This window comes from Oreochromis niloticus, linkage group LG15 (assembly GCF_001858045.2).
Source record: "Oreochromis niloticus isolate F11D_XX linkage group LG15, O_niloticus_UMD_NMBU, whole genome shotgun sequence".
Classification (NCBI taxonomy): Eukaryota; Metazoa; Chordata; class Actinopteri; order Cichliformes; family Cichlidae; genus Oreochromis; species Oreochromis niloticus.
In genome coordinates, this window is record NC_031980.2 from 15,353,370 (window position 1) to 15,370,151 (window position 16,782).

Below are 16,782 nucleotides of genomic sequence, written 5' to 3' on the forward strand. Positions count from 1 at the left end.
TCCTTTTTAAATACTTGCTCCTTCCTATTAAGGGCCCCGCTGCTCTGCCTTTAAAAGACCAGGGATCCTTTTTTCCCTCCCATATTTTACAAGATTTCACGTCCAAGTGTAGAAATGTGTTTCAGACTCATATCGACAACTTGTGACAGAGACAGGGACCACAGGGACACCACGACCCCACGAACTCTACAAGGGGGACTGTTCACGACACTTTATTTTTATGACTTATAATCAATAGAATCCATTAAGAAACAGAATTGTCCTGGAAGATTTCAGTGCTTCTGCTAGATAGATAACAAAAACAGCTGTAATAGTTTCCTCTCCAGGAACATGCCTATGGCTTTAGATTAACGGACCCTTCTGTTAACAGTTTGTCGTCACAACCCTTTTTTTCTCGCCTCTAGTGGTAAGGAAACACTCAAGCAAAGAAGAGAGGAAGACTTGAGACGTACTGAGAATTTAAAATGGATCGCAGCCCTCATCTCTTTCCTGTCAGTACAGAGACAAGAAAGCTACTGTTCACTCTGTGTGTGTGTGTGCACGCATCTGTGTGTGCTTGTGGGTTAAAGAGAAAGAGAGAGAACTGCTGAGTGGTCAGAATCTTCTCTCTCCATGATTGCCCTAATACTGTCTCATTTCCCGCTTCACTCTCTCCTATTCCCCTCTTTCTCTCTGTGTTTCCTCCTCTCTCCTTTTTTTTATTTCTCTCATTTTTCTCTACGACTTGCCTTTCTCCTCTTGCCGCATCCCTCCTCTCTTGTGTCACCTTCCCACTTATCTACCCATTCAAGTGCAACAGAAACCATCCCAGGTACAGTCTAATTAGTGGCCAAAGCTATCAGCGTCTATCCAGCGAACTAGGACTAATTGCTGGCATGCTAATGACTCACCGCATGGGTAGCTGAGCACCTGAATGTCGTCTATGGCGATGAAGCCGGCTTTGCTGTCCGAAACCTCAGCTTCAAATATGACCTGAGAGAAGAGAGATAGAGGAGATTTACCTAATGCTCTCCCAATTGCAGTTTAAACAGTTAATATCAACACTGAGATGAAGATATCCTGAAATAACATCTTTTTAACGTGCTATTTAATAAATTCACATACAAGTAGCACACAAAATGCTTGAGCTTGATACCTTGAAGAAGTTGATTTGCAAATGTAACAATTTGTGCACATAAACCGTGTATCAAAAACAGAAAATACAATAACAGGAAAGTGAAAGCCTGAGAGAAAAGTAATCTACAAATGCTCTGTTTGCAAATCACAAGCCCCTTATGGTTACAAAATCAACTCTTTAGTACTGTTACCAGATCACAAACTGTTTTGATGCATCCTAAGTGCAGTGGAAGCTGTAAAGTGAGACTATTGCCATTTCAATTTGTTGTGAATATGAACAATTCAATCTTAAAGCAGGCTGAAAGTCACCGACAGCAGCTGGTGATGTGCTTTAAACTGGATAAATTCAAAACCGCCACCCTGAATGCCGCTGGATTTATAAATTCTGCCCAACACGGCAGGGAGGATAAATGAGATACTTCCTTATGGATCATAGTAATCTCTTTGGGTACACAAAAATGGCTGCTAAAGAAATTATAGTATATACTGAAATCCAGTGTGGTAAGTTAGAGAGCAAAGGGCTATGACCTATCTGTTTGTTCTTTTTTCCTCATGCCTATTTTTCCTTTCCTTTCCTCTTTTGTCTTATTTTACTACATCTGTCTGTTTTCCTTATGTTGTCAAACATCTGTGCATGTAACACATGATGAGAAAAAGGACGAAAAAACCCCCAAAATAAATACATGAAATTCAATTTTCTTTTAGCTATGATAATAGTGTTGGCCTTGGGAGTCAAATTCAGTAAATCCATTGTACTGACATCCATGTTCCCCACAGGATAATTCCTAATTTCGTTTTTGTGCTACCAGCAGGTCAAAGATTGATAAATACTTCAAACACATAGAGTCACACATTAGAGGCATGGGAGGCTGCCATTAGCTGCCTTTCTACTGCATGAACAGCTCCCCGATCAGCCATTTAAGCCTTTTTCTTCATAGTGTTGGAGGATCCACAATACTTTAAACGTTATGTAATATTTGCAACAATTTTGACTGTGATGCCAAAAGTTATGACTAACCAATCTGTAAAACCAAAATCCTTTGTTCTATTCTGACAAGTTGCATTTTTTTAAATGGAGTTTAATCAACGTTTGATGCACTTTTAGTTTCCCCAGAAAAGCTTCCAAAAAAGGTGGTATAGGCCACCTTAAAAGTGCTGGATAGTTGAAAACAGCTCATTCTTAAGGGTAGAACTAAAATGTGATTTGAGTACCATGACCTGGAGAAGGTATTGAAAGTTTCAGGGTTATGGGAATGGCCTCGGATGAACTGGAAAAGCAAACCTGTCATACTTGTTTTGATTCCCTTGGGGAATGGAAACGCACAGTGTTTGTTAATCCACCAGGACTTTACAAAGTATTTAAATGTAAGCTGATAATTGGGCAAAATAGATTACCCATTAGGATATTTCATGTATATATAACTTTAAAATATAATGGGTGACCATTGTGAATCTGATGAAAATAAGAAAACCAATCTGTGGACATTTTTGCCGTGAACTAACTTCTCATGTGTTCGTATGATTGCTTGGAAGAAATAAGCAATCATGGCTGAGGAGGCAAATTACCTGCTTAACACTAAGTAACACTGGCAAGCTAAATGTGTAGATTTTAAGTGGAGTCATAACAGTCAACAGGTGCTTCAACCTCCCTGCAGCTCACTAAGGATCTGAATAAGGAAAATCCACCTCATCGTAATCGCTCTCTTCTTCACTGCCTCCTCCTTGTCCATACGTTAGCCTTCCCAAGCCTTTTCCCCTTTATCTATTTCTCGCTTGCTGTCTGTTTTCTAACAGTGTTTATTTAGAAAGGAGCACCTAATGAACAGAAGAGAAAGGACAGGAGGAGAAAAGAGGAGGTAGCCATCAAAAAGAGAGGCAGGGGGAGAAAGGCAAGGCAGTGAGCAGTTGTTGTCATTCATCACCTGTAAAAGGAAATCTGCCGTGAACTGTTTACCCACAGCTTATCATCTCCTGCTTGTCACACTCTCCCCCTCTCGGTCTCCCTCCCCTACCAATCTATCTTGTCTCTCTCTCCTATCATCTTTCACTCATAGCTCACTGCGGAGCCCAGCAGAAAGACATCAGCTGACTTTTAATACCTTCATCTCTGTCTATCTGTCTGCCTGCCTCCTATACACCTGCATGTAGGTGCATGTATAAAAACATATAAACCAATGTTTTATGTTTATGCTTCAAGTCATTGAGGACGAACTCGGGTCACAAGTCTGGGCAATGAATGTTCCCCAAATAAAGTGAATAATATGAATCCTCTCAAATTATCTTAATACTTTTTCTTCTTACATAGCCTAAAGGAAATCTATTTAATATAGACATAATACTTAAATGAAATGTGTGGCTTAGGGCTGGCTCTTTACCATCCTGCTATCCAAAAGTGAGATTAAAAAATCTTTAACAACCTTTCTGAATTTGCAGCGTATGAGTGGAATCTAACCCACAGTATAGTCTGAGGTTTGGCTGTGGACGTTTAGCTGAACAAATTATATGTTGGTTATGAACTTGTTTGAACCTGACAGAGAATGAACGACTGAGTACACAAGGTCTGCCCATCGGTGTCCAATTAAATTTTAGCATTTAGGAAGTTTAAAAGCAAGAAACTTGACATCAAACTTTTAAACATTTTCAAATCTCAGGCCAACTCTTTTGGCAGTGAAGCAAGTCACTGCAGTCAAATCAAAGATTATAATCAATTTTTTGAGCTGGTCTTAAATCTACACTCAGCTAATGTTTGTGTACTCATGAGTGTGGTATTGAAAGGACTTTCTTCATGCCCAGGGACATGTGGCTTGGGTGCAAGTCATTTTACCTTCTTGTAAAAGTTAATTGTCTACCATAAGGCCATTTGAATTCATATTCATATATTGGATTGCGGTCACCTCTGATACATACAGGGGGTCAAACACTCACTATCTGACCAATCCAATCAGTGTAGAGCAGGTTTATTGTTTTCTGAAATGTTAAAGCCTACATCATTACTCCAGAGTATGTCACTCAGATACAGTTTATGCATGCATGGCCATTGAATCAAACATGTTTAAAGCTGCAGGGAAGGAACATTTTCATGTCACCTTATAGCCCAAAGGTTAATAAATGTAAATTGTGTTTGGGCACTGCTTCTGTATATATATCATATGAATTAACGCTTAAGGTAATTTAAGTTCCTGTGAGAAAATTAGTCTTAAAATATCTTGTTTTGTCTGACCAAGAGCTCAAAAATTGAGATTTACTGTCATATTTTAAAAAAAAAAAGAAACAAAAACAAAATGCATCACTTCAACCACCAACCTTTGGAATATATTTCTACTCTGGTATCAAACTGTCACCAGATATTATTATCTTTATTATATAAAGTTCTTTCTTCACTGCAGTGTGGAGATCTAGAAACGGTTAAGATTGTTAAGTTTTCAGTTGAAATAAAGAGCCAAGAAAGACAAAATGTTTAAGAGGACTACAAGTTCTTCTTAAACTGTGCTATGTGGCTTTGTCTGCATTTCGTACGTGCATCTGTTGTTGCATGCGACAGGTCTTCCCCTGGTGAAACGAGTCTCATTACAGCTGAAGCTAAAGTGCTAACAGAGAAACATGTTCCAACATGATAAAATAGCTTCATACTCTGAAATCCAATAACCTGTTTCCCAGCCTCAAAACCTATATAATCCTTGGCAAACCTGGATGATTATGTTCCAATTAAAACATGTTGACACACGAGTTTCATGCTGGTGATCTCCGCTGAGGGGGACTGGGCTCCAGATGGGCCATTTGGAGGAAGTTCTTACACTTTGCTTTATAGTAATATTACACAGTCCCCTGGCTGTGTGTGTTAACATGATCAGTGTGTGTACGGAGCTACAACGCTCAGCCTGTAACGTACACACATGTCTGAACACCACCCAACGGCCGCGCACAGATCAAGTTGACTGACACAAATTAAGAAAGAGGAAGAGACAAATATGCACATAAGATCAGTATAATGCAACCTGCAACAATATTCCTGCAATAGATTTTGCTATGTGAATCTCATGTTCAGGGTCAGGTCAGACAGCTGCTCATTAAAAACACATAAACAAGACCATAGGGCAATGACAACAATGTCAGTGTCCAGCATGGCGACACACCCCTATGCGTGCAAACACGTGTACACATAAACTCACACCCGGCTGGTCTTTCTAAGTGTCTTTCTAGCCTAATCGCCACCTCCTGAGCCTCAGTCAACACAAATAAATCAGCTGCCTGCCTCACAGCACGTGTATGTGTTTGCCTTTATTTGTGTGTGTCTCTGTGACATCTGCGTTTTCACATCAGTTCGACAGAAACTAAAGAACTATACATGATAGTGGGATGTTCTAACTGTGTAGTTGCTGTTTGTTATTTTACCGATTTACCTGATATTCATTAGGCCAGAAGGTGGAAACGGCAAGTTCGGCTCTCAGCCACTCTTTACCTGCACAACGACATCAGGGTCAAAATAAGCAGTTATAAGCAATAATGCATAAACGTTGAATTGAATCAGATTAAGCACTGCTGTGAGCTAGTCTTTACCAGTGTAGGACGTCACATTCCATATAGGGTTAGCCAAGGGACCCTTGTTCACCTAGAAATCAAACAGAACCACAATCAGTCACAAAATAGTTTACACAAAAATGAACCTATAAGCATGCAGCGCACTGCAATTCATGATTTATCCACAGAGGCCCCTTTTACATTCCGGTCAGGCATCTTTTTCTTGGTTTATTACAGCTCACCTGGCTCTAGTCAGGAAATTCCAAAGAAACTACAGTCTAATCTTAATGTGTTTTCTAAGAACATTCACACACAGAAAAAAGAAAAGAATAGGATCAGGAGACAGAGGTGTTATGGAAATAACTGTGGAATAGACTGTCAAAGCACCAGATATGTGAATGCACTTCTCTATATTACTTAAGTAAAATAAATAACATAATGTTATTTTGAAATAAACATGAGACTGCATGTGTGTTACTTTAAAAATCATGTTTAATTGTGAAATGAAAGTGTCGGTTAAAGCAAGGCAATCAGCAGCCTCTATTGCGCGTTAGCTGCAATAATTGCGGGGATGTTTCATAAAACCAAAACCAAGAATTTCCAATAAATCCAGTACTCTTTTGCTTTGTTTTCTTCTCTTCTGTTTTGTTTTAAATGGAGAGGCTTTGGTCACCATCTGCTTTTGTGACAAACAAACTGCTTTAATTAATTTAGAATAATGCAATCCAGCTTGCGCTCTATAATATCTAGCCTCAGAGAATGTACACTGCTGTATAGTGGCTGGTGGAGGTGTACATTTGGTCTTGATTCAGCTGGTTTGTTTGGTAACCCTCAGTTAATTGAGGTCTACTATGTTTTTCTGTTTTCTGGCACATATTAATTCTACATAGCTGGGCATAAACATGGCCAAAGTTACAAATAATGAAGTCACCATATGTGCAGGTAATCCATGTGAGCTAACAGCTCTGTCCCTGAACTGCTTTAAACTAGCAGCTTTGCTAGCACTTTATTTTTTACTCTTATATCTGTATGATGTCAGAGAGAGCTTAGATCAACGGGCTCTCTCAGGCACACAGCTGACACATCTGCCGCTAAAACTTTTTGATTATGAGGGCCAGTAATGCTCAGTTAGTTTTAGATCCCAGCTAAAACAACGGGCTGCGCCAAGACCGGGTATAAGATAAAAAAGGATTATTTTAAACTGTGAATCATGCAAAGTCACGCTAGCCCAGAAATAATAAGAGTTAGGTGGGAGTGAACATCTCTCCTCTTTAAGACAATTAACTACTACATATCCAATCTACTCTACTAGATCGGATCTCAGTACCTTCACCAGGACGTTGAGCGTGCCAGGGTTGGAGCCATCAGGGCTACTGAGGAGATAGTTGAAGTCGATACAGTGAGTATCATTCTCCTTCATGACTGGCAGCTGAAACCTGGCTTTTTCTCCAACATCATACTGCGAGACGTCAACATACATGTAGGAACCTGCGTGAAAGGACAGAAACAAAGGACTTTAACCACAGTTGGAAAGCAAACAACGCAGCAATTTTAAATCTGACCGGATCAAGAGCAATGAATTGCTCATTTTGTTTGCAGCTGCTTGTGCTTGTGCCAACACATACCTTCAAAAATTCAGTGCTTGAACAGACTAGCAAGGATGCTCTCTGAGGGGCTAGTTAGTGTGTAGACAGTGAAACTATGGCTGCATTTGCCAAAGAGTGGGCTGTATGTACCTACATGAGCATCCGACCGCTTCTGTACAAGGTTATAACAGTCTAAAGTATTTAGAAACTTTAAAATAATATTTTGCACTGTTTTTTGTTTGTTCTGATAATACTCCCCTGTAAAAGTTACCTTCTACTCAGCAGTCCTTTTAGAAATAACAGAGAAACTGCAGCAGTACATGCAGCTGAATGAGTCTATAAAAGTGACTTGGCACAAGGTTGGAAACAAATACTAATAATTGGAAGATGTGCAACAACTGGACTGACGCATAAAGAGGAAACTAAATGTCTGCAGCTTCTTGAGAAGAAACCAGAGCAATATCCGGAAGAAGAATGGATAAATGATGCACCACTTTTTAATATACATAAGTGATTAAACAGTGCTTGTATGGCAGGAAACATAAACTGCTGTATCCCCATTTGAGGAACTGGAACCTCCAAATTGTCACAATAGATTTCGCGCTCTGATTTCATGATTAGTGGTTGATTTTAGTTCCTAGCAGTTCTCTGGGCGATGCTTCTCTGTTTTTACTTCTGTTGTATGCATTATTCTGGCCCCTTCAACACCGAATTCACACACAAATCAGTTACTTTTGTTATGCTAACACAATGGCACACTGGAGAAATGTTTCATTCTCTACAACATCAGCAAGCCAAGAATAAATATACTTCAGGTACTTTGCTAGCCTACTGAGTACTATACCATGACAGCATGATACACCATTATAGCTGACTGAAGGGAATAATCTGGCTGTACCGACAGGACAGACAAACTGTCCTTCCAGATGTTCTAGTAATCAGCTCAGACCTGAACCAGATGTTGATGCAATGAAATATGATAAAATGTGATCCTGCTCTGCTTGATGTTTAATCTCACAATCTCACATTAGCTCATCACAAATTCAGAGTAACGATCCCATGATAACGATTAAGTCTAATTCCTTGAAACATATATTGTTATATTCGTTTCGAATATGCAATTCTTATTAATCACCTATGAAGACAAATGTATATTATCATAAACTGGATATCCTTGGGTTTGAAATTATTGGCTATTGAAATTAATTCATTTGCCGATGTAATCCTAAATAGAATAGAATAGAATAGAATAGAATAGAATAGAATTAAATACAATTAAATAAAGTTAAATTGGATAAAACCCTACATTCTATAAAATGCCCCTGGTTAATCGTATTTGCATATTAGACTATACCTAATATGTACTATACAATGGGTTCTAGACAATAGCGCTTATCACTTATTGTTTAGCTAATCTACTGTGAGAAAACACATCTCTCTGCAGAATGGAGCAGAACATAACAGGCTTTGAACGGATGCACACAAACATGTGGAGGCACGGACATGTGTGCGCACATGCACACACACACATGCACATCAGCTTCTCAGTACCCCAGTTATTGTTTTGGCTGTTCTTTTCTTTTTATCCCTGCGCTTTTTTCTGCCATGCAGGTATTAGAATAATCTCACTTCTTGGTTCTGAATGTCACAAACAAAACCCAAAATGACTCCAGCCAAACTGGACTACAGCCAATCAGACTGGAAACAAAACAAGGCCGGCACCGATTTCCTCTCTATCTAAATCTGCTCCAAAATGAACATATAATGGACATCACTCCCTTTATTTATTTATTTTTCATTTTTGCCACTGATGCTAAGATGGTGACATGAAAAAAAAAGAGCCTTTAAGATGGCTGCCAAGATGATGTGCCAGCTAAAAATACTCCTATCAGTCAGAGACCCAGATATGTCACAACACAAACAACGTTGCAAAATATAACCTTTAGCACTTCAGCTAATCAAAGCGCTGCCTGCTGCAAAAATATAACAGGAAAAGGATTTAGTATAGGTTGAAAACAGCTGAGTAATATGTGACAACAGTGTCTGTTTACTGAAATAATTCCAAGATATATTCTAGAAATCACATTAATATCAGTCTGTAACACCAGAACAATGACAAGACCTAACCTGGCACAAAAGCTGCATTTGAAAACATGACTAATAATGAAAGACTCACTGCACACAAAACTGATGCTACACCCCTACGCCCATGCTAAGCAAGCACCTTATGATGCCAAGAACATCTGACACTTGAGGTTTGCCAGTTTCTAAAATGGCTGATTCTTTTGAATGGGTAAAGTCTAAAATGGCCGGTAACAGAGTAATGACACAAGATAATTAAAGATGAGACTAAAAATACCGCTGTGATAGCCGGATATGTCACAACAAGAACAACAGTAGCAGGGCAGACTGGGGACAGTATTCTCCAGCAAAACAATAACAGCTAGCTGCTGGAATAACAGCTACTGGGGTATTTTCATTTTTAGCATTTTAAGGCGCCAATCAAGATGCGTGAGATGTCAAATACCATTCCACAGTAACACGTGCTCTTCATTCATAGGAAGGAAGATCCCTGCACAGACTACAGATTATGTAGCCTGGAGTCAAACATGGAGTTAATTTCATTTTTTCTTTTCACTTCAAGACACTGCTTGCATCTCCAGAGGCCATGCTCAGTGTTCTATACATATAAGCAACAGTGGAAATTACATTTCCGCTCCCTTTTCTGACTAGAATTCATTATTTTACTGACACCTTATGCATTGCCTTATAATCCTGAAATTTAATTAGCACTTCTATCTTAATTTGTTGCTTTAAAAATGTCCCCATATTGTTATAATTTTTAATTAAACTGCATACTGCTTTTGTGAAGGTTAACACTCACGTCTTGTAGGAACTGTGTCATAAAGGTTGGATTTATTGGTAATTTTAAGGATTTTATAATGGTGTTGCTGCCTTCTTCATTATTTGATCATTATTAAAACATTTAGTGCACACGAGACCAGCTTTGGTGCATTTTAAATGCCTCCCCTCCTTATTAGATAGCACACACTGATAAACATGAGAGACATGGAGAGAATGGCATGCCAAATAGGTTTTGAGTGGTACTGGTTGACAACATTGTGAGTCAAGAGTATCTGATTTAGTCCGCTGAGCCACAGGGCCCCTGCCCATGAATGTTCAACTGGCACAATGCACATTGCCAGAATAGCTTGTAGACCCTGCCATGGTGACTAGTGCCAACATCGACCCCCGGAGACATTACATAGAAGAGTTTTATCTCTTATTACAAACACTGCCAAACTGTCCCTGCAATGTCAGTACTGCCATAAGCACAAATGGTGATTAGCAACTGGCACAAATCAATGTGGGTTATAAGGAACAAAAGTATCATTTTTGTCACTGCTATAACTCTAAAAGGATTCTGTGTAACTCCCCTAGTAGATGACTCCTTTTATTCTTCCCTTACCTTTGACAAAATAAACCCCCTGATGTACTAATCAGCGAAAAAAGTCACTCCCAAAGGTCTTCGGGAACTCTTAACAACTCCCCAAACAATGGGATTGGTATTCCTTTGTTTTCAGGGGTCAGAACCCAAAAGAGTTTAATGCCACTCCTCTTAAATCAAGCCATGCCCTCAGGGAGATTGTAGTTAGCCAGGCCAGAGTATTAAATTACTGGTGGCTAGGATAGCTTGAGAAAACTATTCTAATAATAGACATTACTAAAGTTTCCCTGGGCATGGCACTTAAGCAACCAACTCAACCCCTCACCCATTTCCCTTAAGTCCTTCCAAATAGAAACCTAGCCAAGTGCTGCATCTGTAATTCCCTCTAGCAACCTCGTTTTCCATCCACTGCACCACTGTTCCACACCCCGCTGGCATTATTAACACATCAAATGTCAGTTCATGCTCCCATACCTTTAGGCAAGGCTCTGAACCTCCCCTTTAGCAACCAACATCTCCAAACCATTAACCTGCTCTGCCATCCCCATGCCCCTGCTCATTCCACTAGCTTCAACAGCCATTAATGCTATGTTAATTGCAGCCATTACCTCTGCACTCTTAGGCAAGGTATTTAACCTCTTCAGGCTGCCAACGCTGCCCTCTCAGCACAGTGACACCACTTGGTATTAATAATGCTAAATGCTAGACTTTGGCTTCGTACCACTGGGCACCACACTCTTGTGTCAGTGCTTAATTATATGCAAGACCACACATGCACGACACACAGCAACAAAGTGGGTCTTTGTGTGTGAAAATTGTAAAAAGTCGGCTTTTAAATGAACCTTTCTCTAAATGTCAGCGAGCCTGGGTTGTCATGAAGATAAGTCTGAGAGATAAATAACAGCACTGCATTGTCATGGAAACAAAATCATAATCTTTCACAACAGAGGAAGAGGAGAGGTCAGAGGCAAGAAGTGGTAAGAGGAGAGGGTGAAAGGAATGAAGGTAAGGTGAGATCAAAAAGAAAAGGAAAGGAAAGGAGAAACAGACTATGTTTGTGGTGCTACACTGCAACACACTTTCCTTAATGTGGTTAAATTCATACTTCCACTTGACATTCTTACTCTGTGGTTTTTTGTGAAGCTAGTTACCATTTCAACATTGCATAGCTGGTTACTGTTATAACATTTTGGTTTTAACATTGTAAAGCAGGCAACCTTCCCTGTTCCCTGCCGTTGATTAATGACCTCATATTCTGTTAATTAGACCCTCAGCCCTGAGGCAGAAAGATTTAATTTCCCCTTCATCATCATCACAAAGAAAAAAAACAACTGATTAGAGAGGAGAGAAGAGGAGAGGAGAGGAGAGGAGAGGAGAGGAGAGGAGAGGAAAAAGTACCAAGAACTTGTACAGTGATATATACATATTCCATTAGAGTAAAAGTCCGTCAATCAGCTCCTACATCAGCCAGAGTACAAAACTAGTATTATCAGCAAAATAAACTTAAAGCATCAAAATGAAAGTATGTGATCTGCAGAACACTGATGCATCAATATGTAAGAAGCATTTTGCTGCGGCAGCTGCCCGGGGTAGAACTAGTTTGATACTGCATACGCTTCGGTCATTTAGTCCAGTGATTCCCAGCCTAGGGGCTGACCCCCTCCAAAAGGGAGCAAACTACATCTGCAGGCTCATGGAATGATTAATTGAGAGGGGAAAAAGCTGCTATGCAAGATTATTTTTGCTTTTTTTTTAAATATTGGGTAATTCTGCATCAGAATTAGGCTTGTATAGTTGTTTAAATGAAACCACCTGGGAAAATTAGACAAAAAAATGTAGCTGCTAACAACTCACTGAAACATTTTTTAGGGGAAAGCAACCAAAAAAACCAACCAAAAGTTGCAAACCGCTGTTCGTAGTTCAGCGTATACGCGATGTGATTATCAGAAGTTGACTGTTTGGGATATAGCAGAGCAGTAATAATCCTGCATAATGTGCTACAGTAATAAGAAGAAATTACATCTAAAAAAAATAGTGAAACTCGAAAAAGAGCTCAAGCACTTCAAACTGCATTGAACAATAAGCTGCTTTCCACACTCTGAGGTGATGAAGTAGGAGATGACAAACATCAGGGGAAAGGAATTTGAGCTTCACCTTGTGGCAGGTGTGGTGAGACATATGGCAGTTCCTGGGTGTTGATGTGCGTCCAGTCAAAGTCATCGTAAGGATCTTGTTGGTAGTCACACTGAGAGAAGCCCTCATCAAATGTACAACTTCCTGCAGAAAAGAGAAACAACAAAATTTAGTTAAGTTCACAAAAAGACAAAGATGAAGTAAGCGAACACATTTTTTTAAACTGACTTTGAGTCATGTTTCAAACCTTTCTTTTGTGCTTTTTTATATGTGTGCGGTTGTCTCAGCTCATTAAAAAAACCACCAAAGTCTGAGCTCCGACACTCATCACTCAGGGCCACTTAGGATCACCTCTGACTCAGCCAGCAGAGCCTTCAGCTGATCATCTGAGCCCATCACCACAGCCTTGGGACAACCATGTGTGAGCTGACCGCCTCTGGCTCCGCCTAAACAGGAAGTTGCTCTAACACAGATAGACATCACTTGTCCCTGACAGCTAACTGAACCAATCAACTTAAAATGATATGCGGCTTGTTCTGGCTATACTGCTGATAGGAACAGCATTCAGGCTACTACTTGCTATCTGATTCATTGGCCTAGCAGTTATGCGCAGCTTGTGTTAATAAAATGGCCAGAAGAGACGTGGCTAAGAAAAGCCAAAATGCCATCTGATTCAAGTCTCTGGTAGTTAGTGGTCACAGAGACGTGTCCTTTGTGCCCTTTTTTTATTTTCCACTGTTGAGATAGATAAAGTCTACTATAAAAAATTAAATCACAGTATATTCATGACAGTTAGACATCTATATTGTAATTAACTTATGATGAAACGAAACTGTTTGTAATTAAAATGTTAGTAGGTGCTTGGAAACAAATACTGTAGTATTTAAAAAGATCTTAAATATCATTTATAAAAAGCAGCCACTGTTTGTCTTGATTATCACTTGACTTTGTTTTGGCAACATTTTAACCTTATTTTAAAACCTCAATTTCATGAAGTACAGATTTATATTCAAATCACTATACTACAAAATAAATAAATAAATACACAAAGGAAGAAGGAATGAGTGAGCAAGCCACCATGAAGCACTATCAGCAACCAGGACTGCCAGCTACATAAATCTCCTAGCCTTCAGTTAGCGGTACAGCTTTGCTACCTGTGTCCTAGAGCAAACTGTGGTGGCTGTGATGGAGAGCAGAACGACAGGCCCTCAGATACCCCACTGATCTGAGCTCCCGCTACAGAGGCATACCAAGAGGTGACAGCCGCCGCCGGAGGAGAAACAAGTTAACATCAAACTAAGCGACTGTCTTCAACTGCTGGCTGCACGGCTGGCTGTGACTCACAGCCTTGGCGAGGCACTGGATCACATTCCTCTCGGCATCATTCTTTAAACCAACCTCTCTTCGTACAGTTCAGTTCACTCCCATTCAGTTCAATTAAGTCTTTGTCACAGCAAGCCACCTCCGGTCACTGTGCAAAAAACATGCAGGGACATGTGCACACAAAGCACAGCACAATAAAAAAATATATTTTTTAATCTATTCTACACTATTATACATGAAAACTCCGTGACTTCCTGTCTTCCACAGTGTGTGAGTCAGTTTGCATGTTACTGTCAGGTAACTTTCTCTGCATGTGTTAAAAATGTGTTTTTACGTGCATGGAAGTATCCCGCATCTAAAAACCTGCATACATCACACCGAACACTGAACAAACACCCCGTGCCATACATCACACATAACAAGTCACACAAATGGACTGGAGAAGAAGAAAATGTTGATCTGTAAAGTGAAGTGTAAGCGTGTTTGCTGTCACTGACTGCATCCATACAGTGTGGTCTGGAAAATAACTTCCTGTTTTATCAAAACTGTGTAACAAAAATCAGAAACACAGCTTCTTTCCCGCAGTTTCTTTGTGTAGTTATTACTCTATACTATGTATCTCAGTAATTCTTTTGACTGGAAACTACAATGAATAAATGAAATCTGCGTAATAGCTTGTTTTGTCAGTTTTCTATATATCATACACTGCTGGGTTGTGACACTGCAGATGCAGTTAGCCTTGGTTTACCTGCTACAGCGTTTATTTAGCCCTTCTTTTATTCACTGACACTACAGAGAACGTACAATAGCAGCTTTTTTTTAGGTTCTTCGGTGGAATTTCTACCTTTGAAATCAAAGTACAGAAGCACTTGATTTAAACAAGCTGTGTTTTAAATGTGTTTCATGAGCTTTTAATTGTGTACACATAAATGCCCAGCATTCCACTCGGCTCTGATACAAGCCGTGGTACAAGAGGTATTTTACCTTGGTTTAGCTGTGAAGACAAAATGTCCTAGTTTTGAATTCAGCTTTACAGGCCATATTAAATCAACATTTTCAATTGGAGAGCATTTCTCTGTCCTTGTTTGCACACCTCTGAAAGATATTCACTCACTCACACGCACACGAGATGGTAACATACTAAACAAAATGTCTGTTTTTGTGTGTACGTGCTGAAAAGGGGCCTGCAAAAACTAAATATGTGCGAAAGTGTCTGCACATACACAAACCTCCCGCTAACCCGCCCACGTTCTCAGTTAACACTTCTCCCTTTCCTAAATGTCCTGCCAACCTAAACCAACACACACATCAGCAGACACATGCATCTGACAGCAAATCCTTGTTGCCAATAATGAGATGAGCAGACTTTGAACTACTCTTTTGCCTCAGCTGAAAAACTCAGCAGCAAAGTGATGAGCCATGTTTTGCTCAAATGTTGTATGGACTTGAGCCAATCTGTTTTTTATACTTTAACTTAATGTCAAATGTCAAGAATTACTGACTTCTATTTTGTGTTTGGTGTGCTCTGCTAGTGGTAAATGCTGAAATTAAACATGCAGTAATTGATTTCTTGGGTAATAAGGGCAGCATAGCATCAACTTTTAAATTGATGTGGTAACTTGTTAGTGAACAGATGCCTGTTTACCCTTCAGTAGATAGTTAGCAACATCATCATTTATTCCGAGTCGACTTCTGACCCCCTGATGAATGTAAATTTGATATTCGCTCTCCTTTTTAGTTCTGATTTTCGTTAGCATTTCCCTTTGGGAAATCTCTGGCTTCTTAGCTGCTAAAAGTATTTTCAGCTAGCCGCTACTTCTGCTTGTCTGCCTTTTGTTGCTGAGCAGTTTGTGAATGTCGGGTGTTTACGTCACCTTCAGAGGAAACAGCTGAATCTCGTGACCAAAAACAAAGCAATGAGTTCACTCAAAGTTAAAACAAAACAGCTGAGCTGCTGACTGGAAAAGCAAAACAAGCTGAAAGACAGAAGATGAGGGGATCAGAAATATATGGATCGCTGGCTTTGTCACAAATAATGACCAGCTTTCACGTTCTCATCATTACTGCTCGGTCCCCAAATATTTTCCTCCTTTTTTGTACGTCATATTGTTTCCTCTTCTATTTGAGTCTATGGCAGCTCTTAGAACTGTATTATAAAACAACTGAGAGGCACTGTTGCCATCTTGGATTGTGAAATCGAGGATTGGTGAGTCGTCTCTGACCTGGAGCACCACACATGCCAAATTTAAAGAAGCTATGACCTCAATTTCTGACATTCTGGATCCTCAGCTATAATGAATTATATGAAATACTTCATATTAAATATTAAATATTAATGATTTCTCACAAGTAATTATTTTTTCCAGTCTTTGCCTCTGATTAAGCATGAAAAAAAAAATTAATCCCAAGCTTAAGACATGCCACCTTCCATAGCTTCTCTAAAAGCTTTTTCCCAGCCTTTACCAGGACTGCAAAAATAATCTTCAGGAAGGGCCTGACAAAAAATTAAGAGATTGATTTTGTATTTTTCAAAACCCTTTGCTTTTTCACACACTGCAGCGTTGTCAATATATATATATATATATAATTTGAACAAAGGGGGCCCTGTAATAACTGTGATTAGTGTTTTACGTGTTGACATGATCTGATCACGTTGAC

At 39.5% G+C, this 16,782-nt stretch overlaps 1 protein-coding gene across 21 annotated transcripts in view; it reads right to left on the reverse strand.

Annotated features, from left to right (window-relative positions):
* Positions 1-16,782, reverse strand: part of ptprk (protein tyrosine phosphatase receptor type K) — a 103,949-nt gene that overhangs the window by 49,268 nt on the left and 37,899 nt on the right. For all 21 annotated transcript variants that reach the window (XM_019346084.2, XM_019346085.2, XM_019346086.2 and 18 more), the window contains 5 exons: positions 12,823-12,945; positions 6,962-7,122; positions 5,674-5,725; positions 5,517-5,575; positions 891-972 (listed from right to left, as the gene is read on the reverse strand). In XM_019346084.2, the coding sequence (XP_019201629.1) occupies positions 891-972; positions 5,517-5,575; positions 5,674-5,725; positions 6,962-7,122; positions 12,823-12,945 (477 nt within the window). The remainder of the gene's footprint in view (positions 1-890; positions 973-5,516; positions 5,576-5,673; positions 5,726-6,961; positions 7,123-12,822; positions 12,946-16,782) is intronic.